General features: G+C 38.8%; 1 protein-coding gene across 1 annotated transcript in view; it reads left to right on the plus strand.

Moving 5' to 3' along the window:
• Positions 1-25,396, plus strand: part of MAGI2 (membrane associated guanylate kinase, WW and PDZ domain containing 2) — a 1,457,999-nt gene that overhangs the window by 1,331,567 nt on the left and 101,036 nt on the right. Inside the window, exons 13-15 of the mRNA XM_011927762.1 lie at positions 621-662; positions 8,256-8,347; positions 18,291-18,483. Coding sequence (XP_011783152.1) covers positions 621-662; positions 8,256-8,347; positions 18,291-18,483 — 327 coding nt within the window. The remainder of the gene's footprint in view (positions 1-620; positions 663-8,255; positions 8,348-18,290; positions 18,484-25,396) is intronic.

The raw sequence follows: 25,396 nt of genomic DNA on the forward strand, positions 1-25,396 counted from the left end.
TTAAAGGTGTTTTATACTCACTTTTTTGAATTTTTATGCTATTAGAAGTAGCATAGATTATATCATAATTCTTATAAAGGATCTCTATTGCTAAAATAAACCAATTTAACTCAACTACTTATACATAATTTCAACTGCCCAGAAAATTGGAAATATCAAAATATTTGGACTAGTGTACATAAATCAATACAATCATTGACTGGATTTTCCACTTTTCATTTCAACATTTTATGACACAAAATTATAACCTAATTTTTAAGGACCTATATTTTCTGTATAGATTTCAGGTTCTAGATTGGCTTTACTTTCAAATAAGTATTCTTATAATGAGAGTCAAAACTTAATATTTAGAAATGGTAATCTTATTCTACCCTGATCTAAAAAAAAATTCAGATTTTTCTATTTTGGATGCATGTAAAAGAAACATATTTACATACATGCTCATACATAAAGCAGGGTAAATCTGTCCATTAACTTGGATCTTAGAGGAAAAAAAATTATTAAACATAAGTATAAGATTGTGTTTGGGGGAGTTATGATAGCAACAAAAAAGAAAGTAAAGATGAATTTTAAAATGCCATAAATGAATTTCAACTTTAATTCCCCATTTTCCCATCCAGAACAAGTGCCACCCAGGACCAGTTTTCGAATGGATTCCTCTGGCAAGTATTGTTCAGTACTCACAGTTCTGTGAACAAAACGTCTTCCATTTTGTGTAACAAATCATTCTTCTGAGTAGTATCAGTTTCTTAGTATATAATCACTGTGCTACTTTAGTCACCTGCATAAAACATGTATTCAAGGTAGACAGCAAGTCTCATCATGGTGAGCCTAAATGCCTGCCAACAAAAGACAAAGGAAAACAGTCATATTCATGAATTTCTTTCATAAAATACTCTAGTAAAAGGCTGGATTAAAAACAGCTGCCAAAGAGAGCCATCAGACTGACTAGGTCTGTGCTACGTAATACAGTAGCCACTAGCTATTGGGTACTTGAAATTGGCTACTGTAAATTTAGATATGCTGTCATATAGGTGTAAAATCCACACTGGATTTCACAGACAGTGCCCAAACAAAAAAGAAAGATTTCATTAATTATTTTATATTGATTTCTGTTGAAATAATATTTTGGATATACTAAGTTAAACAAAATATATTATAAAAATTGATTTCATCTGTTTTGTTTTCTAAAATGTGGCTACTAGAAAATGTTAAATTACTTATGGGGCTTACATTTTATTTTACATTGAATAACACTAGACTAGACACAAATAAGAAGATAGAAGGTCTAAGAGATTTGCAATTCAGACATTTCCAAAGAATGGATTAGAAATGTTGCTAACATAGAATGAAATTCTTTTCAAATCAAGTAAATATCTATATCAACTTAATTTTTTTTAACCATGCCAATTATAAAATACTATATTTCAGTAAGATTTTAAGTTAGGCTAAAATATCATATTTTAATTTTAAGAGCTTTCAATAATAACCAATTAGTTTGCTTAAAAGGAAAAAAAAATTTTTTTTTTACTTAATCATTTGGAAAACACCAATTTCAGTTTAGATTAAAATATTTAACATTATTGTACAAATGTTGGAGGAAAAAGAAGATTTAATTTTTTTTGCTCTTAGAATTCATGATGAAAATGCTTTAAACAGCTAATCAGACCACCAGATTGAAAGCCAGAATACTCAAACAATTGCAGAAAATAGTGTTTTATAATAGTAGCACTATTTCAGGGCTGTGGGCTCACAGCACACATCTCCAGAGTGTTTCCATGATGACAGATCATTATCCATCTCAGCATGTTCTAACACCCCTTGGAGAATATATGTGCCTGAGATCATTTCATTCTGTAAGTTTCCATGTCATTTTTGGGGGGATATATAGAAAATATGGAAGATATTATTTAGTATTTTCTCCTAAAATAATGGCTAAAGTATTTGTTTAGCTTGGTCTAAAAATTTTAAAGCATGATTATTCCTCTACACTGACTGTTAAATCTCTGTAATTTTTTAAAAAAATTATCTTATGCCCAGAGAGAAAATGGGACCTAGTAATTACAGTTGCAAAATGAAATTAAGATTTAATTTGGAATTTTAAATCTCAGCTTACTTGTCACAAAAAGCACATGTCTTAAAAATCTCAGATTCTGAATGTACTTCATTTAAAAACAGGAGAAGGAGAGTGGCCCAGTAGTTTAGATTACTTTGACATATATGCAAAGTAACAGTTTACCTTTTTAAAAAATTACCTTTTTAAAAAATACATTACTTAGAAGACACAAGTTATAATATAGTTGGGGTATATTATGTTACTGTGCAATTCAGATTTTGAAGAAAAGAACCAATCCAAATAGTTGGTTGAATGTCCACACAAGTTATCAGAATATTCTGGAAAATCATGACTGCATTTAAAATAAATAGATCTTACTTGGCGCTGTGGCTCATGCCTGTAATCCCAGCATTTGGGAAGCCAGGGTGGGAAAATAGCTTGAGCCCAGGAGTTCAAAACCAACCTAGACAAGATGGCAAGGCCTCCGTCTCTACAAAAAATTTAAAGAGTTAGCTGGGTGCTGTGGCGCGTGCCTGTAGTCCCAGCTACTTGGGAGACCGAGACGAGACAGGAAAATGGCTTGAACCCAGGAATCTGAGTAGTGAGCTGTGATCACACCACCACACTCTAGCTTGGGCAACAAAGCAAGACCCCATCTCTAATAAAAAATACAAAAATGGCCGGGCGCGGTGGCGCATGCCTATAATCCCAGCACTTTGGGAGGCCGGGTCTGGCAGATCACAAGGTCAATAGATCGAGACCATCCTGGCCAACATGGTGAATCCCCGTCTCTACTAAAAATACAAAAATTAGCCGGGCATGGTGACGGGAACCTGTAGTCCCAGCTACTTGGGAGGCTGAGGCAGGAGAATCGCTTGAACCTGGGAGGCGGAGGTTGCAGTGAGCCAAGATCACACCACTACACTCTAACCTGGTGACAGAGCAAGACTCCATCTCAAAAAAATAATAATAATAAGATAAAATAAGTGGATGCCCCATACTTTTTATCACATTTATAAAATGTCTCATCAAATTATGTGTCATGATTTTGACTCAGATACATTTATCATAATTATAAGGTATATTATTAACTTTATCTGCATAAGATCCTTAGCTACAGAGGCAAAATTGATGGTAGAAAGTTCTAAATAATAGGTATTTATGAAACTAAGTAATAACTCCATAGTGGAATAATGCTGTGGTTCATTGGGTCTAGGAGACTGGTGAGTATCTTAACGCAACTAAATTCAGGAAATGTTTATTTAGCAATTCCTACGGACTGTGCATAATGGAACACTATAGACAACCAATGGTAATTATGCCATCAACTAAGGAGAATATTAGTGAGAAACAATGGAATCTATGGCCAGGAACTTTGAATGGGCAACTCCACCCAAAAATAAGAGAGCCAGGAAATGGGGTGTTACAGAAATGACTAAGGATCAAAAGAAATCTGAAGTCATAAACAGTGCATCAACAATATCAAATAAGGCACTGAACTCAATCAGTATGAGGAAAGAAAAAAAGGCCATTTAATTTGGTCATTAGCATGCCTAGTGACCTTAAAGAGTGCAGTAGTGCTGAGAGAGCATAAACCAGACTGGCAGGAATGAATCAGAGGTAGAGTGAAGGCTCCACTAGAGACTACTTTTCCTAGAAAGAAATGGAAGGAGGGAGCAAAGTCATATTTAGGATGGAAAAATCTGAGCTTATGTGAAGGCTGAGGAGAGAACCAAATAGAAACAGGAAAATGGCTTCTACTATGGCTAACACGTGCTTGGTCACATTCACATACCCACAGGGATAAAGCAAACAAGTAAAGAGAAGGGATATTTTAAAGGATAGAGTATTAGCTACTTACTAGGTAATGTTAGATTTGAGCAACAGAAACTATATAATTTCTGTTTAACTCATTCTATATCTGGAGTGCATAGAAATCCAGAAGTCAAGACCATGTTTAATAACCTTTTTTGATTCCTAATATCTTCCTCGTGCTAACTTTCCTAAATCTCTTTACAACGAAAAGCCAAAAAGAGTGATTCTCTTTCCAGCAGGAAAAATTGAATAAATGTATCCTCTGTGCCAAACTGTGATGATACGCTATGGTACTTATGTTTTAATTAAAACATGAAAGGGGATTCAAGTACCAAAATTTAATTGACATGTTTACAGCAGCATCCCATGTGCCAAATTAATTCATAAAATTGTTGTTCTTTGCATTTTTGAAGATTGAATCCATTCATAAAATTAATCAGTTGTGTTCAGTTACCCAGCCTTTTCCCTAACTGTGCACAAAGCTACGTAAAGCAAGACTAAGGAAACATACAGCATGTGAAGCCCCTGGAGTCTTCATGTGAAATAGAAATCAGCTTTTGAAATCTGCTTTTCTTTATTATGAGAGAGGTTGTCCTGATACCTGGATGTGCTCACCAGTTGCTGCTTTTTAAAGTTTGTTTTTGCAATATTGGTATGAGCCTAGAATAAATTAAGACTTGTAAATTTCATTTCAGTAACTTGCCACAGTGGTCATGTTAAATTCCATCTAGGAAGAGGATCATGAGATGCTTTGTTCCATAGTGCCTGAAGATCTGAGGACCCAACTTCTAAGAAGCAACACTAGCCACAGCTGGCCATTCAACATTAATATCCAAAGAATGCTTTCTCTCCTCTTAGACCATTTCTTTACAACCACTGCCTCCTCTTGAGCTGCATTAAGCGAGACCTGAGAGTGTCCCTGACAGTTCTGCAAAAAGTGCTGAGGAAAAAGAAGATTTTTTTTTAAAGAGCACAGAAAAAATAAACAAGGGAACAGAAGAGTAAAAGGATATTGGTGGGGCACAGTTGAACAACATGCAAAGCAACTCAGGTCCAAATAGATATCTACCAGACACCCTCATCTAACAACCTCCCTGGTGCATAGTTTCTTGAAACAAGAGAAAGGAATAGTGTTTGTTAACTCTGTTGCAGTGAGGTAAAGAGTTGGATTTCTTCACTTTAAGTTCTTGCATTAATAAGGAAAGAGATAAAACATGATACAGTAATTGCAGTAATTGAAACATGTCGTCTGGCCAGAAGAGCAGCTAGGGGAAACTCAGAAACATTACAATCTGCCAGGAGAGCTAACAAAGCGGGAAGGGAAAAGAATGATGTCTCCCTGCTTTGTACATATAATTTTAGTTATTTTGTAAAGCCAGACTCCAAGGAAACAAAGAAACTAAAGAAAAATTAGCTTTCTAAAATGTTCTTATTTTCCCTAAAAAAAAAAAAAAAAACTGCTGCATCAAGGCACAATCTATCATATGAACTTCTTTTCCAGTTGACTAGCTTTCTAAAATGTTCTTATTTTCCCTAAAAAAAAAAAAAAAAAAAAATACTGCTGCATCAAGGCACAATCTATCATATGAACTTCTTTTCCAGTTGACCATTTCTCTAAAATGTCCAGACCCTGCAGCCTCTGAATCTGTGTTCAAAATTAACAAAAAAATAAAAAATAAATCACGTTTGCCAACATTCTCTAAGAGGTCTCTCTTTGCCTCTCTCTACCTGCTCATGAACCATGAAGCTGGTCACCCCTGCTGGGAAGAATGGAAGAATGTAGATGAAATAAATGGCTGGCACATACCACCCTATATTTGAAATCAGGGTGGGTCAGAGCAACAGGATCGTAGTTGTCACCAAAATGTGCATAAAGAGCAGGAAGAGGAGAGTAAATGCCTCGTTCGTGTCTTTGTTCTTCAGAGTTAAATAAAATTTACTTGCTAAAATCGAGATTTTTCTCCTAAAAAGAAGTCATGAGTTATTCATTAAAGAAAAGCCCCTTAATTCCTTCAGGAATCACAGATTCTCTGACAAAAGACAAACTTCTTGTGCCTTGACACCTCTCAAAGTTCCATTCCTGGGATTGTCATAATTTCAGCATTTCTTTAGGGGAAACGTTTTACTTAGCAAATAAGATGGATCACACAATAAGGTTCTTGTAAAGCTCCTTGTGCAATATGGATGGGTGCTGAAGTCACTGGAAGAACAATTTCCCACCTAGCATACTCAGTGGTGATGCAAAAATGAGAAGAATACAGGAGATGAGAAGTTCCAGTTAAACATGCTGGCTCTATCATTTTAAGTGTCACAAATACAGCACCTTCTATTTGTATTTTTAATGTGTACGTGGTCCAGAGTTCCTCCAAGCTTAAAGTGACTTACAGAAGAGATTGCCATGAACAGTCGTATTATCATCAACTTGTAGAAGTTTGAACAGTGATTGAGGAATATGTGTCATCTCCCATTTCCCCTTCTCTTTCTCCTTCCCTTGGGTGGAGTACGGGTGCCTGCTATGATTTTGTAGAGCTCTACTCCATCTGCCTCCAGACTCCCAAAGCCTTACCACACACCCCAATATGTGATTTCATGTATGATATGGAGACTTCAGAAGAAACTGAGTTCAAAAGCCAATTGTGTCTCATAGAGTGTAAGGCAAAGTTTTCATCTTCCCTCTGCCACTACTCTATTTAATAGGAATGGAATTTTTAAAGTTCTCCCATCTTTAAAATATGATTGATTATATAATTTCTAGAGGATGTGGAGGTCTAATTGGTTATTCTTCTTGCAGAATTTCATATTATTCATTGAATGGAGAAGATCTTGGTCATGTGTGCATTTGGTCATAAAAGGGTGTGAATGCTCATTGAATCTTGTACAATGCATACAAATATATGTACTTATGTGCCTGATTCATCTTTGTTTAAGAGAGCACCAGGCAAATAACTGGCATTTGCCCACATCTCAGAAGTGAACGATGCCTTTCATATGTCCCTGGGAATAGCCTAGGTTGTTGGGCACCAAGGCAAGCCTGTATAATTGTGTGTTGTACACTGTATCACTCCAGCGGTCCTACCTACTGCAGAACCTGGAAAATATCTGCCTGGCCAGCAGTCAATGAGCCTCTCTGCAACGAGCGCTACTATATAATCATGGGCTCAGACATAGATTTTTGTCCCATGAGAATTCTCTGAAATCTCGTCTTAATTTCTACAACGATCCTGTTTAAGCAAGGGGAATTTTACTTAATACCTGCTTCTATCAGTTCTAATACCTCCTTTAAACCATTAAGGCCCAGAAATCGCTAAACATTTCTTAAGCAAGGGATAGCATAAAAAATAGTTCTTGAAACCACTGATCATCTGCTGGCATCCCAGCAGTGGACATGAAAGTATGCACAGCTCGGTCACAACTGAAGTTTTTCCCCCTGACGAAGGTGCCAAGGGGCAAGGGGACGGGCTAAGCATAAATCAGATTCTACTTAAAAAGTCAAAACATTTTTATATTTAATAGTTTTAGTTTATTCTAAGGCTGAAAAAAATGACATTCAGGAGAGTTTTTCAGCTTATTTTGAAATACATCTCTGTTCTTTCAGCTGACTTCAGAAAAGTATCTTCTTATTTATTTTGAGTACTCTCATAAAGCCAAAAGTCAATCTATGGCTTGCACATTCTAAAATGTTTCGGGGATAAAAGTCCATCTTAGACCCAGATGAATTTCTACCTATAAGTTATAAAAACCCTAAAGGAGTTTGTCAGAAAATAAATGCTTCACTTGAACCCCAATACAAGAAAGTTTAAATTCTATATCTTCTAATTTTTACAATTTTAAAACAGACAACCTCTATTGGGCATATGTTTATACTACACACACACACACACACACACACACACACACACACTCCTAAACTGGATGCATCATGTCATAAACAGATATTAATAAATTACTAGGCAGTGCTTTATTAGACAGTTCCAGGGTTTTGCCATCTGTTCTCTCTTACTTGCGTAATAATTGTTCTAATCAGAGTAAACATCCTGAAAGTGACAGTCAAGCTTCTTGAGGGCAATCTGAATGCTCTCAGGGAAATCAAGAATTATAAAGGCATCAATTTTCTTACTCAGAAAATTCATGTATTCTTTCTGCTTCTGGTAATAAATACCCCAGTAGTACCCTTGGCTGGTCACTATTATTCCAGGGACTACCTAAATTTGGAATACCTACTTTTTTGCTACCATATTTTTTGTATCCTCTGTGGTTTCCATTGACCCTAACAGCACTCTCATTAATCACATCCACAAAATTAATTTATCATTGGTATGTTCAGTTCCTCAGGGGCTGGGAAAGAGGTAGGATTCATTACTCATTGGGATCTCCTTTATGCCAGGTCCAGATTATAAGGAATTGGATGTTCACCTTCGGAGGATGGAGTCTGGATTTGGCTTCAGAATCCTCGGGGGAGATGAGCCCGGACAGCCTGTAAGTTGAATCTTCTTTATTTCCATGCTTGGAGCTGTATTGTATGAGTAAACACCAGGGAAAATAGTGTTTAGTGTGATATCTAAAAGGAAATGTTTTAGGACTCTCATAAAGAAGTTTAAGCTTTGGGTTTTTTTTTTATTTTTTTCCTTGCTGTTGTCTTTAAAAAGATCTCACGACATGCAGGTATCTCCATGACAAATTTCTCATTAGAAATCACATTCAATAGGGACATTGCTCTTTTTTAGAATGGATTGAATTCCTCTTGAATATTTGCATTATCGAATTCCACTGAACCCCTGGTATCTTTGGGTAACAATTCATGAGTAATGGTAACACCCAACTGGGAACAGCAGAATTATGTATGTTTTTAACCAAAACAGCAAAGGATAAAACACAGGGATAAACAGAAATAAAGTCAAGCTCAGCACTGCAGAATCCCAGCCAGATTTGAATTAAGGGATTACCAGAAGATGTTCATAAAGTCAACTTCATTGGCATAATATATATTGGGAAATTTAGAAGGGCTTTGTAGAACACGTGTGTGTGTGTGTGTGTGTGTGTGTGTGTGTGTGTGTGTGTGTGTATTTAGAGTAAAAACATAAAATACTAGTAGTCACTAATACACAGAAAACACAGCAAGGCTAGATTTACGAGCATATGTTAAAATATCAGCTATAAAACACTCATTGTAAAAGATATGTCTTAAATGGTACCCAATGTGACTAAGTCAGGTCCACGAAAGTTTTGAATAAATGAAGGGCCTGAGCAGTGCAGTCAGCTATCTACATCCCATCTGGCTCTGGCACCTGAACTCCATCCTAGCTCATGTAAGGGAGTTAAATTTTAAGCCTCAGCTTTCTCATCTGCAAGATGGGGATAACAGTAGTGCTCTATTACAGAGTAGCTTTGAGGATCAAAGGAGATTTTATATATATATATATGTATATGGAAAGGTCTTGGCATTATATCTGGATCATATGAAGTGCTGAATAAATGTTTATCATTATCAACTTTGTTTCTCTGGTTACTAGATTCTCCCAGGAAATATACTCTCTCTCTGTCTCTCTCTCTCTCTCTCTCTCTCTGTCTCTCTCTCTCTCTCTCTCTCTCTCTCTCTATATATATATATATATATATATATATATGGTTTTTAAATATACTGTATGTACTATAAATATTATATATGTGTGGTTTTCTTGACACAGAGTCTCGCTCTGTCACCCAGGCTGGAGTGCAGTAGTAATGTGATCACAGCTCACTGCAGTCTCAACTTCCTGGGCTCAATCAATCCTCCCGCTCAGCCTCCTAAGTAGCTAGGACTATAAGCATGTGTCATCATGCCTGGCCCCAGAAAATAAAATTTAAAATAAAAATAAAACCTAGGCAGAAATCCTCAGGAGAAAAAAGTTAATGTAATAAATGAAAGGAATCTGAAACAGTTTAAACTGTCTCAGAGTAAAGTAGATTGTCCTGGGTGAAGAGTGGGCTCCTTCCCACAAGAGGTATTCAAGCAAGCAACGGCAACCTGGCAGGAACTCCGAGGAGCTTCCTCTGCCCTGCGGGAGGAGTTGAACTGGATGATTGATGAGGTCCCTTTCTACAGAAAACTCCAGGAAGCTGAGCTTATACTCCAAGGATGAGGGCTCTCCAGGAAAAAAGACTTATTTCCGAATTCCTGGGGATGAAATTTGGCAACAGTCAACCAGAACGTCACTAACTCCCCAGCTGCCAAAGAAGACGTGAAGGTGCTTTTGCCAAGGAGGATTGGCCAGATTTTTCATAGTGCTTTGAGAGGAGGTAGAATGCTGAAGTAAAATACAGGACTCGAGTAACTTCAGACTTAAATTTATTCAGAGACTAAATTAAGAATCTCATGTCACAGGGAAAAGGAACTCTTGGCTGTGTTTCACTCCCATCCACTGCTTTGTTTACTCTCCCCTATCTCCGACTCTGAGATTACCAGGGATCCTAGGCCACCAAGTCAGCCCTCCAGCCTTCCTGCCCTCTATAACTCACCTTGTTTTATAATAGAACTGAAAACATTCTCAAGTCCCTTCATATCTGTAAGCATTTAGCGCACTTATTTATGCTATAGAACCTCCTGACCTCCACAGGGTATTTATACAGCTTGGCGTCCTTCAGGATTGTTCGTGTATCTGCCTATTTTGTTTATTCAGCAGGATTTTAAATTTCTCCTAAGCAAGGACTTTGTCTTACCCTTTTTATCCAACATGAGTGCCCCAGAATTGAAAAATGTGTCATTATCCAGAGTGAGCCAAATTCGAGGTTAAGGTCACAGTCTCCAGACTGCCACCTCTGCCCAAGACTCCTGGTATCAGCTGAAATAAGTTTGCCAAATGTCAGAGTCTAAGGGAACAGTCTCCGTAGACCACCCCAACTTTAAACACTAGCTCTGAATCTGGGGGCCCCACCGTGTAGTAGGTTCACCGTGCACTGGTTGCCAACTTGTCTGCGTCTGTTGAGACAGAACACTCACCCACACGCCAGGCTACATGAAGTAGATTTGTCACTTACAGGGAGGCAGCGAGGGACAATAGAAGCCAAGGATTCAGGAAGAGCAAGTTCCCCGAGGCTCAGGAGAGCTGCCTAGGACAGACGGAGTCTCCACTCACACTTGCACCTCAGCTGAGGGTCCCCAGAATCAGCCCAGTGTGGGGTTTCTACCCTGGAGAAGTATATCACAGTGGACTCAAGCACTGAAGGGCATCCTGTTTCTAGGGGGGACTGGAACAGAACGCAGGCTGTTCCAGCTAGCCCCTCTTTATCTCAAGATGTTGTGTTCCTAGCACCTTCTATAGTTATTCTTGAGAACTACAAGAGAAAATGGGGAAAAATTTGGGTGAGTCCAAGGCCACCCAGAGAACTGTCCTGTGCTCACAGCTTTCCTCAGGTCCAGCAATTCACTAGAATAACTCAGAACTCAAGAAAGTACTGTATTTATGATTACCGTTTGATTGTAGTGAAAGCATAAAAACTAGAACCAGCCAAAAGAAGAGGTGCACAAGATAAAGTCTAGAAGGGTTCCAAATGTGACACTTCTATCACACTTAGGGACATGTTACCCTCCAGCATTCTTGCAGAGAGGATTGCCAGCCAGGGATGTTCACCCAAGCTTTGGTGTCCAGGGTTTTTATCCTAGTGTTTCGTTACATGGGCGTGATTGATTGAATCATTGCCCACAAGGATGACCTCAATCTTGAGCCCCCTTTCTTCCCCAGAGGCCAGGCTGATATCATGTGGCTCAAAGGCACAACCCACTAATTACCTCGCTGGTCTTTCTAGTATGGTCAGCCCCTACTCTAAGACTGTTGGTCTGGCTGGCCCCATCCTGAGTCATCTCCTTAGCATAAACCATCAGGTATGGTCAAAGGGGCTCACCATGAATGACAAAGACACTCCTAATTCCAAGAGTTTTGAGGTTTCCTTTCAGGAACCAGGGAGAATGGCCAGACTTCGCTTTGGGCTGAGACCAAATTATTTATGGCAAAGCCATATGCTTACAAGATATCAAATGAATGAAACAAAATGAAACCATGCTCAAAATAAAATACAACTTTAAGGCCATTTTTGTATCATTCTGTGGGACACTGAGCACTAGCTGAAACAATTATAGGGCATTTAAGGGTAAACTCATCTAGAATCCATTGCACTTATACTAACATAATACTTCAAACTTACCAACCTAAGGGGTTTTCACCAGAAAGATGAGCTCTCTGTTTGTTCCAGAATACACTGACTCACATGCTTTTTTTCCCCCCTTTACTAATCTCTGAGCTCCTTGAAGACAAGGACTGTAATTTAATGGTGTTTATGTCTTCCAAGCCTAGCCTGGTACAATAAGTATTTATTAAATGGAATTGAAGAGAGTATTTTTTCACCAAGTCAAAACTGTCACCTGAGCTTCTCAGAACAAGTAAGGATCTAGAGTTTATATTTTCTGAGGCCTCTAAATTCTACAGGCTCTGCAGAATTAAAGTGGCCTAGTCCTGGAAACAGAGATAGCGTCCTGGCGGCCCTACAGCATGTTTTGTTTAGTTCCCCCAGTATTTTACAATTGCTGAGCATCAATTAATTTCACCTTTTGAAAAATGGATTTTCATCTTCTCTTGAAAATTAAATTTAGCAACATCGAGCTTGCCTTTCTCCATGACAACGACTCGCTGAACTAAGCAATGGTTCCTTTTAGACTGAGCCTGGCTGCAGTTCCCAAAACTCCTGTATGCCTGTGTTACTCTTTAAAGCTACTATCTTTGTGATTCCCATCCCAGTACCCATTCCAGAGGACTGAATTAAAAGACATTGGAAAGGTGAATATTTTATGCCAATGGAGCCTTCAACCAGGGCCAGATATTTTAAAAATCTAACTTAAGCACTAAAAACATTTATCAGGTCCTTTCTCCCATTTATAAATACAAATAACATTAAATTATAAAATAAATACAAGGCAAAGCGACAAAGTTTCTGATTCTTTCTATGATACTTACTTTAATAGAGTCTTTACAAAATGAAATTCTGACTTTATTGGACCCCTTGGCTCATGCTTTGTCTGCTTTGGGGGTAAGCCAGCATCCTATTCTGTAGATATTATCTTCAACTGCTCCCCTCCTCCTCCAAAAGCAGAAGCAATTGCATGACTGAGTCATAGGGAGGGAATAGTCTTGGCTGACTCAAGAGGACAGTGGTCTTGCTGGACTTTGCCTGGCACAGAAGCAATAGAATTGTTACCAGGATGGAAGACGTACTGTTCAAAATGAAGCTCAGATGTGTGAATGCAGCCGTGGTTACCACCCAGCCTCAGGACATCTTTCTGCCTGGTTTGTACACAAGTTCCCAGGTTCCTATCACTTCTGAATATTGGCTTTGCATTCCTGAATCCTTTCTCCCTTCCAGTGGGCAGGCATCAAGTATTTATGATAAGCCTCCTCAGATTACATGGATTTCTGGTTATCCTATTGTGTTTACTTAGATTTATTCTGGTTTATTCCTTCATTTGAATGATTTAAGACATACTCATGCTGCAAGTTACAATTTTGACATTTAAGCCATAAAGTAGCAGCTTAAGTCTCTCCGAAGCAAATAAAGCTAAAAAATTAGTCCTGAAAACCAGAATATTGAATCTCAGAATGACCCTGTCCAGGAGAGTGAAACTGTAAAGATCTCCCGTAAACCTTTCCTTCCAGCTTTTCTACATTCTAAGTCCAGAGATAACAAACAAAATGTGCTAGCCTCATTTAGTGGCTGGTGAGCTACAAAGGGAGAGGCATGTAAGGTGATTTGGTCCCAACTAAAGGAGGTCTCATAAGTACATCAAATGGGTTTCTGCCTCCATATATAGGAAATGCTATTGACATCCCAGGGTGCACATTAAACACAACAGCACGGCTTTCAGCAAATAATGAACAGCAGGACTCCTGCTCAGACAAAGCATATGGGCATTTTTCCTGCAAGAGGAAATGCTTTTCACAGTTAAATAACAATAGAAATAGAAAGAAGTGAAAAGTTGCCAGAAAGGAACAAAAATGGGATTTCCAGCTGTGAGCTGAAAAAGAGATAGAAAGGCATCAAGAGGGAGAGATCTGGAAAACACTGCATTGGAGAAAAGCCATTCAAAGACAGACAATGACAGACCTAGTCTTTGGCACAGGAGTCCGGTGCGCACTGGTTGGAGGAGTTTCAGAAGGAAAGAGCCTGAAATCTGCTCACCACAGTGACAAGTTGTCCCAGGCTACAGATACTACAGAGCAGATCTCCTAGGCTTAGGCTAACATTGGGCAGTGCAGGAAAGAATTAAAGGGACTAAAAGGCCTGGAAAGGTGGTTTTGGGTTTCTTTGTGTCTTTCTTGGTTTTTGGGGGTTTTTTTTTTCTTGTTAATGTGAGTTTCTCCCCTGACTTACTGGGATCGCAGCCACTTGAATGTGAATTGCTGTTATTTCACATCAAATGTTCTGTTTTGGTCTGTGCCCTCACAGCATGAGATAAAGTAGAATTGTTTTGTTTCTTTGGGGTTTTAGAGAAGGCGATTGAAAAGATAGGGCCACAGATCAGTTGTTCACGGAGAAGTTCTTTCTTGCTCTGTTTTGCCACAAAGCTCTTCCTTCAGGGCCAAAGCAATGGGGATAGGAGAGAGAAAAAAAAAACCCTCCTCCGAGAGGGCAGAGAAGAGAAAACTGAATAGTGGAACTGAAGGGTCAGCTAAGGCTGAAGAGTCCCCCTGGGCTAGAGGGTGGTAATGAATGGGGCAAGGCTAGAGTTGGCTGGGAAGGCTCACTGGCCAGTGGGCCAGGGGTCAGCAAGACTAAAAGGATTTGACCTGGTAAGTAAGGGATCCTGATCCAAGCACCAATGGTAAGGGGAATAGATGCCTTAGCAGAACTAGAAAACAGCTACTGTGATGGGTCAGGGAGCACAGGTCTTGTGCTCAGCCAACTTGGGATGTGATCAGTGAGACCACAGATCCTGTGGCTATTGGGAAGTGAGAAGAATCAGAGCCTTGCTATCAAAGGGTGACTGATCTATGGACCAGCAGCATTCAACTCCTGGGAGCCTGTTAAACCTGCAGAGTCTCAGGCCCCTCCCAGACCTGCAGCCTCAGACTCTCATGGGGTGCATCCAGAACTGTTTTAATAAGCTCACCCAGTGATTCCTATGCATCCAAAAGTTTGAGAACTGCTGACTTAAAGGGTCAGATATCCTGAGGCATGTTCGCAAGAGCTTAAGCGAACATAGGAATGTATGCACTGGGAAACCAAAATGAGTTACAGTGCAAGACAGAATCCTAGATTATCTAGTCCCTACGGTGGCAAAGGGGAAATAATAGAATGTGTCAAGTGGACAAATCATATTGGAAGTAAATGACAAAAAGTTGGTTTTTTCTCTGGAACAGAGAGAGATATCGAGCTATCTCTATGTCAGCAGTGAAATATAATGCACAAAGGTGCCAAATGCCAAAGGCTAAGGTGCACAGCGGCAGGAGAGCTGGAAGCAATGACGGTGCAAGTGGTCAGCCTCTGCCCAGCAAAGGCTGCAGCTCCTGATGGATGGAGCAAATGTAACTGTATAATATCACTAATGAGCAGGCACCATGAGCACCCACACAGCACACCATGCTCAGCTCAATTCAAGTTTATTTAACAGTATGGCAACCTTTTTTTGAAACACGGTTAAGGTTACATTATATAATGTAACTATATAATATACATATAATAATTATGTAAAACTATATAATTTATACTTGTGTTATACTGAATGTGCTATTTATTAGATATTCAATTGAAGGGGTAATTGAATATACTGCCTATTTAGAAATAAATATATAAAAGGCCTATTCTAACCAACTCTAGCACTACTTTGGACACATGACTGACACCACTCCCAACCACTGTATTTTTTCCACAGTAATCCTTTCTGGCATCCTATATAATTTACACATTTATTACATTTATGATTGTCTGACCACTAGAATGGAAACTCTGTAGGGTAGTGATTTTTGTTTATTGTTCACTGATGAATTTCTAGCACCTAAAAGTATCCTGGGCTCAATGAATATTCGTTGAATAAATTAATTAATAAGGGGAGTACGTCATTTCACAGCAATATGGTAGTCAAGTAGATCTTTTACTGGGCTCTTTTTTTCAATAAATGATATTAAACTGCTGGCACACACTATAATGTCCAGAGTGTCCGTAAATGTTGCTGTATATCTTGCTGTTCTCCTACAGCAAGAGAGGAACTTTCCGATATGAAATTTCATCTTTACTATTTTTGTATAGGGCCCAATAGCAGCTATGGCTCTCTCAGTTGTAACCACTATTTTATGTTTTACTTTCATCAGTCAGAATCAGAGCTATACCTTAAAGTTGATAATTAACCAGCCAAGAAGTTCACAAGCCATTTTTTTCCTCTATAACTAGCTGTAAACTGTCTCACTAAAGTGTATAGGAAAGCTAAAGGTTGAAGCATTTTCTTTGGGCCAAACCAACTAAATGCACCTTTTCGTGGGGCAGCGGAGAAACATTTATTTTAACTGGTTTTTGCACAAAGCACTTACCAAATCTTTGAAGTGCTCCATAGCGGGTTGAGCCTTTTGAAGAATAGATTGGAACATCTTTATAAAGAAACTCATAAATTCAAGTTGGCATGACAAGAAGGGAAAGTGGAGAATGTCAGGGCATACCCAACTTCTGGACTGTGGGTTGCAGGGAAAGAACTACACTGTGCAGCCAGTCTAAGGCAGGAGATGTCAGGCCTGTCCTGTGACAGCAATCATGAATCATTTGTCAGAACACTTAATATTCCATACAGAAGCAAATCTATTTCTCACCCTACCTCACTCCCCAGGAATAAGGGGAAAGCAGAAGTCATGTGGGAAATTTTCATTCCTGTGTAGAAAGAGAGCTATTCCATGGACTAAGGCTGTGACGCCCTTCAGACTATAACTTTGCACGTACCTGAGAAGTCCTGGGCATTCAGATCTGGCTGTCATGTTGACAGGCCACTCTGAGCAGTGAGACTAAGTACAAAGGAATGGTTCTGCTGCCAAGCCTGAAGACATGCAAGCCCGAAGGTCATGATGGAGCAACTCTGCAAATTAGCTGGAATTCACAGATAGGGGATTTGAAAGAAATTATTATGCCTGAAGGAAATCAATCTGGAAGCAAGGGATTGAAAATAAAACTTAGCCTCTGTAGTATCATCAGGCTAATGGTAACCACTGCCATCAGCTGCTGTGTGGCTAAGCCACTGGCAAAAGAAAAGGGGGACCTATTGGTCATGAGTCTGAAAAATTGTTGATAGGTTAAACAGCAAAATTAAAATATTTAATACTATTTTCTTTCCTCTGAGAAAGAAAAAAGCCCTGCTAATTGACACTAAACTGAGTGCCTCTAATGGGACATGGGAAACCTTATGTGTTGCCTTTCATCACAGTCCCTGGTTCAGGGAATTATAAAAACAACCACATTTCCCAGATGGGTACCTCCTCACTTCCTGGCACAGTAGCCACCTAAACAGCAGAAGCACTTCAGGGAACAGGCAGAACTGGGAATGTCCTTTGCGTAGAGGACAGTGCGCCGAGAAGGTATTCAAAAGAATGGAGCAAAAATCTGGAGAAGGTCTGAGATTTTTTTGAGTAAGTCAACTGGCCGGAAAAAGCCAACTATGAGTTTGCTTTGTTTTGTTTTATTTTCTCCTTACCCTCCAGCTTTTCAAAGCAAAGAAAAAGAAATCTTTCAATCTTTATCAGAATTTAACAATGTGCAACAGCTAGTTTCCCCTTGACTCTTTTTGATCCCTTGTTAAGTGCCATGAAAAAAGTTAAATGCTTCACATGAGTTATTTCATCCAAATCTCCCAAGAACTCCATGAAGTAGGTCTGATTATTTTTTTCTTATTTTGCAAGTGAAGAAACTGAGGCTCACAGAGTTTAAGAAGCTTAATCTAAGACCACACAAATGTGAAACGGAGCCAGAATTCAACCCTCACCTTGTTTCAGCCAATTAGCATCAAATTATTTGGGATTAGAATTTTCCTTAAGGGTATTCGTCATTTATGATGAGCCACAAAGCAGGTGTCCCCAAAACTTCATGGCAGTCAGCAGCATGTTCAAAATATTTATCTCTAGCACTAAACAACTTGACAGAGTTGGAAGGGCATCTTTCCAACGTCTCATTTTTTACTTTACAAGTGCATGCTCAGATTTGAGGGCAAGGGATGGAATGTGAGAATCACGTCTTCCACAAGTTACATAACTGTATATAAAAAGGAAAAAGATGGCGTGAACTCAGATGGCGTAGCTTGCAGTGAGCCGAGACTGGGCCACTGTACTCCAGCCTGGGCGACAGAGTGAGATTCCGTTTCAAAAAAAAAAAGAATAAGAAGGTTTGAAATGTGAATGTCCTTTCCTTCTCACTGCTTCTCTAGATTTTGATTGGAGCTGTCATTGCCATGGGCTCAGCCGACAGAGATGGCCGCCTTCACCCAGGAGATGAGCTTGTGTACGTTGATGGGATTCCAGTAGCCGGCAAAACCCACCGCTATGTCATTGACCTCATGCACCATGCAGCCCGCAATGGGCAGGTCAACCTCACTGTGAGAAGAAAGGTGCTATGTGGAGGTATGTACCTGGAGCCTGCTGCAGGAATCGAGAGTTAGGTGGTAAGATGTTTTCGTGAGACATGGTAAGGCCACATGAAACAAAATTTTAAATCAACATTTCTACATTATATGAGGAAGGAAACAATCTAGATATTCCAAAAGTAATGATGATTTTGAAAGTGCTGATTTTCACCCCACTGGATAAAAATCCAGTCTTTAAGGACTGTATTTTAAATGTATTCATTAAAACTTTCTAGAATAGCCTGGGGTTAATTTAAGGTATGTATGCTCTCTGCTTTCTGGTAGTTGCTAGTTCTAAGAAGAACAAGATAGTAACAGAAAATATGCCATTTGAAAATGTGTTTGCAAACCAAGAGTCACAGCATTTTGATGCCATAATGAGGCAACCAGGATGGAAAATTAGCTTTCACTGTAGAGCCTGATAAAAGGTAACAGTAAAGCTGTTGCTCTGATATAGAAAAAATGCAGCTGTACCTCATTCCAAGAAAACACAATTCATATAGTTCCAAACTCATGAAACAGATAAATTAGAAATAATTATTCCCTTTACAACCACTTTCTCAGCTTCATAAAGGAATCCACCAAAGACATACTTTTCAAAGTCAGCCCTTGTATTTATAGTATGATTCCACTTATCCCTCTTTACCATTTCAACCCTACAAAAAATTATTTATATTTTTAAGGAATATGTCAGTTACAAGCATCACACTGTCTTTTTAGGATCTGAGTATTCAATAGCATTAGGATTATATTATCTCCCCTCAAAACCACCCAGCCTTTGTTCTGTGAATCACAAGGGCAGCAACTCCAATGATGTTCAGCTGTCACCTTCTGCCCCAGCACCCCACTGGCTTCTCTGCTCCACCCCTTGACAGCCCTCATACAGAATCATCAATACTAGAAGTAGGAAGGACCTTAGCTATGTGAGCTTCCTCTTGTTACAGATGAGGAAACTGAGGCCCAGAGGTTTGATAGCTTGCCCAGCATTCCACAGTGAGTCGGTGACAATGCAGAGAGGGACTCTTCTCTCTGAGGCCAGTGCTGATTTCTTTATGTTACTTTGTCCCCTATGCTATTCTACCACAATCCTCTCCCCTAGTGAATTAGAAGATGTTAGAACTTAGCAAATGTCACTCCGTAATGCAGGGAGTCTCCCATATGTGCTGTTATACCAGTTGCATTCCAGAAGAGGACCACAGGCTAATGACAGACTGTGAATGACTAGTAGAAAGGATAAGGCATATTCATGTGATGAAAAATCCTTTTCTTTCTAAGTTCCCCTAGAAACTAGACCATGAGCAAGGGCGGTCATTTAAAAGGGCAAGTCAAAAGAATTGTCAGCCCTCCCCAGTAGAGACTGCTATATATCTTGTATCTTATAGAGGTTTTGCTAAGAGGTGCCATTTGTCTTCAGAAATTCATGGCGTGTCACTTGACCCAAGAAGTAAAGCATCTTAAATTATGCTTTATCCTTGGGCTAGATGCCAAGAGGAAGACAGTGCTTGCTTGGTTAACATTTAACTGTCTCTCTCCCTGCAGAGTAATTTTTAATAAAAAGTTTGCTGTGCTATATGTTCTATAACCTAAAGATAAATTAAAAAGATGCCTGATTTACAAGGAAATATATCGCAAAGTGCAAAACCAATGCACCAACATAATTTCATGCTCCCCTTGCCACCAGCTGATTATTGCAAATTAAATTTTCTTTTAATCAACCCAAGGTGTTGAAGTGTGTACCAAATGCTGCAAAAATGTACTCCTGCAATTTGTGGATCATGTGACTTCCGTAAAGATGCTCTTTGCTGCAGCTCTTACCAACTTTACTCAGTTAGGCTTTTGAGTGCATTTCAAGTGCATTTAATTTTTGAAAATGTTCTGCTGCAGATTGCTCATTCACACCAGGAGAGTTTCCAAGTTAATTCAGCCCACTCTTCCTTGAAAGCTTCATCAGTATTGAAAATATTAAGTTCAGCAAAGGATACTTTGATAGCAAAGTAATGCCTTGAAATAGGATGGAAAAGGTTTAAAAAACAAGCATGGAAAGGTGACCTTTCTTCATAGCTGCCATTTCTTCCAAGTGAGAAGGGACAACTACAAATGAATATGACAATGGAGATGCCTTTTCAAGGACTGTTGTTGTCATTGTTTTGTTATTATTATGCTTTCCTAAGCAAAGGCAGTGGGAGGTGCAAGCCTGGCTTAGGAGCGGATGGTTGGAAGCTGAGGGGAAGTGAGCAATTAGCTAAGGAAGAGATAGGAGCAGGAAGAGGAGCAGCATCGCCACCCCCTTGCACAAAGGAACAGCGCTGTGGGGAAAGGGCTAGGAAGAAGCAAGGTCATAGGGATGACACGCTTCCACCTTCCCCTTGCCTCAGCTTGTACAAATGCCCACCCCACCCCAGAAGACAGAGGGCACTGGCTTCTTAATTGATGCTCAAGAAAGATAACACATTCATTACGAGAGATACAGAAAGGTTAGTTAAATGCTGAGCAAAAATTAAGATAACACAAAAACTTGCCACAAATATTAAGTTATTTTTAAATATACATACTAAGGATACAAAGGCAAAAAAAAATTTTTTTTTTTTGAGAAAGGGTCTCACTCTGTCACCCAGGCTGGAGTGCAGTGATACAGTCACGGTTCACAGCAGCCTTAACCTCCCAGGCTCAAGTGATCCTTCTGCCGCAGCCTCCCAAATAGCAGGGACTATAGGAATGCGCCACCCTACTCAGATAATTTTTGTATTTTTTTGTAGAATAAATACAAAATTTTTTGTATTTGGGGTCTCGCTATGTTGTCCAGGCTGGTCTCAAACACCTGGGCTCAGATGATCACCCGCCATAGCCTGCCAAAGTGCTGCTATGGGTGTGAGACACCATGCCTAGCCTAGAAAGCCAGAGTTTTCAATCAGAAGATAAACTAGCTTCTCAAAAGTGAGAAGTTGTTGAGTAAAGGAAGAAGGTATCAAGTAGTGCTTCCAGTTTTTCTTTTATTCATTTATTTTTATTTTATTGTTTCAGCAGGCAACTATGGATAATAGATTGCCTCTGGTTTTATTTCCCAAATAGTAATAGCACACACTTTCACCTTGCATTAGTTTTGAGAGAAGATGCCTTATCCATGCCTCCAGCTCCAGTATTTGGTTGGTTTTTTTTTCCCAAGGATATTAGAAGAGTGGCTTTAATTATTACACTGAAAAGCATAAATATTTTTATGTTTAGCAGATCAGCTTTGAGACATTCAACCTAATGGCACATTATTTTGGATGCACACCATGTCTCTGAGGAATTTCCTAAAGTGTAAATCTAGAATTGATGTGAAAGAACGTTTTATGACTTCATAAAAACATGTTAGAGTCGGTCTTAAAGCTATCAGCATCTTTTCTTTAACACCTAAGGGAAAGTCTAATTCTTGACCTAATGCCAAGAAAGGGGAGGTTATCTTGGCAGATGGGTGAAAAGTTTAGCCAGTATTGAAGGTGCCAGTACATTCCCTGATCCTGGTGACTACACTTTTTGACAATTCTAAATGCATTCGCTTGCTGTTTGTCTGCAACCATGTCACCCATTTACATAAGCTGTCTGCCTTGATGAGTATAAACTGGGAATGTCTGCACAAATGCCTGTGGGCAGGCCAGCCCCTAACATTTTCAGGGTCACAGCCTGTGGGCTGCTCCTGCCCCATGAGGACCATGAGGGACCTGGTACACATGCATGTGGATATCACAGCCCATATGACCAAGCTCTGTCCATATATATACCCCATTGCCTCAGCTGTGCTTCAAGGCAAAATATGCCTGTCTGCAATGCTGTCATCCTTCCAGGGACAGTCCTGAGAAGAGACCCAGGCACACCCTGGAAGCAGGCAAGGTCTATATGGTTACAGAATTCACAAGGTCGGGAGATCGAGACCATCCTGGCTAATACAGTGAAACCCCGTCTCTACTAAAAATGCAAAATAAATTAGCCGGGCGTGGTGGCGGGCGCCTGTAGTCCCAGCTACTCTGGAGGCTGAGGCAGGAGAATGGCATGAATCCAGGAGGCAGAGCTTGCAATGAGCCAAGATCATGCCACTGCACTCTAGCCTGGGCAACAGAGCGAGACTCCATCTCAAAACAAAACAAAACAAAACAAAACAAACTAATTATTTGACTTGAGTAGATACTAAGCGACTGAATTCTATGCAGCCACTTATGTATGAGCTAGATGAATGAGTTAGGGATCCTGGAAATTAGTGTTTTCTTTAAAAAAATTATATAATATATGATATTTAGTCACTTTATGATGTTTTACTGTATTATTATAAAACAAGGCTGTTAATGCCCTACAGTAGGAAGGACAGTCTCACTTGGGTCCAGAGCCAGTTGAGTAGAAAAATGATGTGGGGTGAGTCCCTGAAAGACAATCATGTGACCAGTTTTCAAGTGTCAAGGGCCCAGAACAAGCCCAGGAAGAACTTCGAAGTCTTCTTAACTTCCTGATTTTAAATATGCTCTTTCGGCTAAAGATAAAGAACTTTGTTCTGGAAGTTGAAAGAGAAGTCCAAAGGTAATAGAAAAGTATCCTATTAATGTATATGACTCTTTCACTTACCCCGGGAATCCTCAAATTGACTTAGTCAATGATTTTCTCTCTCTCCAGAACTTGTAACGTTGCCACTCCCAGTCATTTACTGCAAAGACAGATAATTCTTCTTTGTTGCTGACTTACTGACAAGCACAGCTCTCAATCTCCTAAAATATGACAGCCAGAAAATAGGATCTCTCTTGTCACTGCCTAAGACATTTAGTTGCTGATTTGGTCCAATAACTTGAGGAGATTTTCAATTTAATGTAGCAGCATAATAATTGTTTGTTTTTCTTCTTCCTGACTATCTCCAATCACTTTATTTCCAACTTGTACAAGGACTGATAAAGGACATGTGATGTACCAAGACAATAACAACTTGTCTTTGGATGATGTGTTCCAGCAGGGAGGATAGATTTTACAAGCGAAGTTTTAAATTCTGTTTGAACAGAAAGAAAGGCTTTGACATTGACATTCTGTTCTCTTATGACCTCAGTACATTTCTGACAAAAAAGCATCCATTTTTTCTTTTATTTAAATGTGATTAATTAGATCTTAAAGAAAAATAAAATTTACCAAGTAATAACAAGCAACAGCCTGAGTCTCATTCATTCCATAATTACAAACAAGAAATGAGTACATTTTGGTTAGGCCATTTTTAAAATCTAAGTATATAAACAAATGCAGCTTTTTTTTTTTTTTAAGGTATCGGTGTAACAAAACATCTCTTGCAGTCTTTGTTTTTTCTCCCTGACTTTTTCATTTCAAAATGGATTTGTAGCTTGTAAGGTTAACAGCCTTCACTGGAACTTTTGATAATTATTTTTAACTTGCCATATGCGACACCTTCTAGAGTTCTAAACAGGATACTATACCTAGGCACCCAAAATGGAATAATTAATGGTGATTGTTTCCCTCTTATTATTCCTCTCTTCCATAAACATCTTTTGAGTACCCTAATCAAATTTTAAGATGGGACTGAAACCAGCCCTATTTCTAATTACATTATTCTAGGTGCCCACTTTGGTTCTCTTCATCAGAGTGCCAATACCTAGGTATTAAATTAAAATGATGAAATTCTTTCTGAATGACAGATAAACGTTCATTTCAAAAACTAGCTTCTTTTGACTGCCAACTTCCTATCATTTCTCCACGTAAATACACTGGCTTTCTCATGAAAGTATTGGTTTGGTTTATCTGGCTGATAATAGAGTATATTTTATATTAAGATGGACTGTAAAAATGGAAAAGACCTTCAACAGCTCCTTAGAGATTCAAACTTCATAATTTCAGAGCCTGAAATTAGATTTGATCCTAGAGTGAGCAAACTATTTTTTAAATGAAAATCTCAACTTAATTTATTCTTTTAAACCACTTCATTGTGATATGACTGATATACAAAAAGCTGTGCAAACTACTTTTAAGAAGTATATTTTCCACATTCATGAAGTAAATCAGTATTTCTAGGCTAGCAGAATATTATAAAACATAACTATAGCTCTTTAGAAAAATGCACGATACTTAATTTTACAGCGCAGGGATGATCCCTGTGCTGTAAGCCCTCCTTATAATACATCTACAGCAGCATTTCTCAAAGTGTAGCCTTGAAACTTGATGCAGATTCTTGTGCCCAGACCTACTGAAAAAACATTCCGTGGGTGGCCCGTGAAGATGTACTTTTTTACGATTTATTTAAGTGATTCTTATGCACCATATAGTTTAAGATTCTACTTGTTTTCTGACCATCTTCAGTAAATTATTCTTATGCAAAGAAAAACCTCAATATCTAAAACTAGGCATTGTCCCAGGGGTTTGCAGTCCTCATGAGAGGAAGATATAAATCAGTAACAGCACAGAGGAGGCTGATGAGGGATTTCACCTGTGTTTGCTATGAAAACTAGAACGAGCAAGACCTTGGGAGCTCCACACCTAGGTCTGTAGCTTTTCTTTTTTTTTTTTTTTTATTTCAACGTTTTTAATCTGGGTACATCCTTCCTTAACATTATGAGAGGAGAAATACATGTCTCTTTGTTCTGATGTGCATATATTTGTCAGTCAGTCTGGGAAAGTTTTACAAAGCATATGAGCCATTTGTTTTAATTTTTTTGTCTGACGTCTTTTTATAACTTTTTCCTATATTATTCATTTTTATTGCTTTGCTCAAGTTTTCTATATATTAGAAAATTTAGGTCCTGTAGGTTTCATGCTTCTTAAATACAAAAAAAAAGAAAAATTAAAGCTGCTTTCTAAAACTCTTTTTGTGATTACATTTTGTCCACGAGATTTTTTTTTTTTTTTTTATACTTTAAGTTCTAGGGTACATATGCATAACGTGCAGGTTTGTT

This window comes from Colobus angolensis, unplaced genomic scaffold, assembly GCF_000951035.1.
Source record: "Colobus angolensis palliatus isolate OR3802 unplaced genomic scaffold, Cang.pa_1.0 Scaffold74, whole genome shotgun sequence".
In the NCBI taxonomy this organism is placed as follows: domain Eukaryota; kingdom Metazoa; phylum Chordata; class Mammalia; order Primates; family Cercopithecidae; genus Colobus; species Colobus angolensis.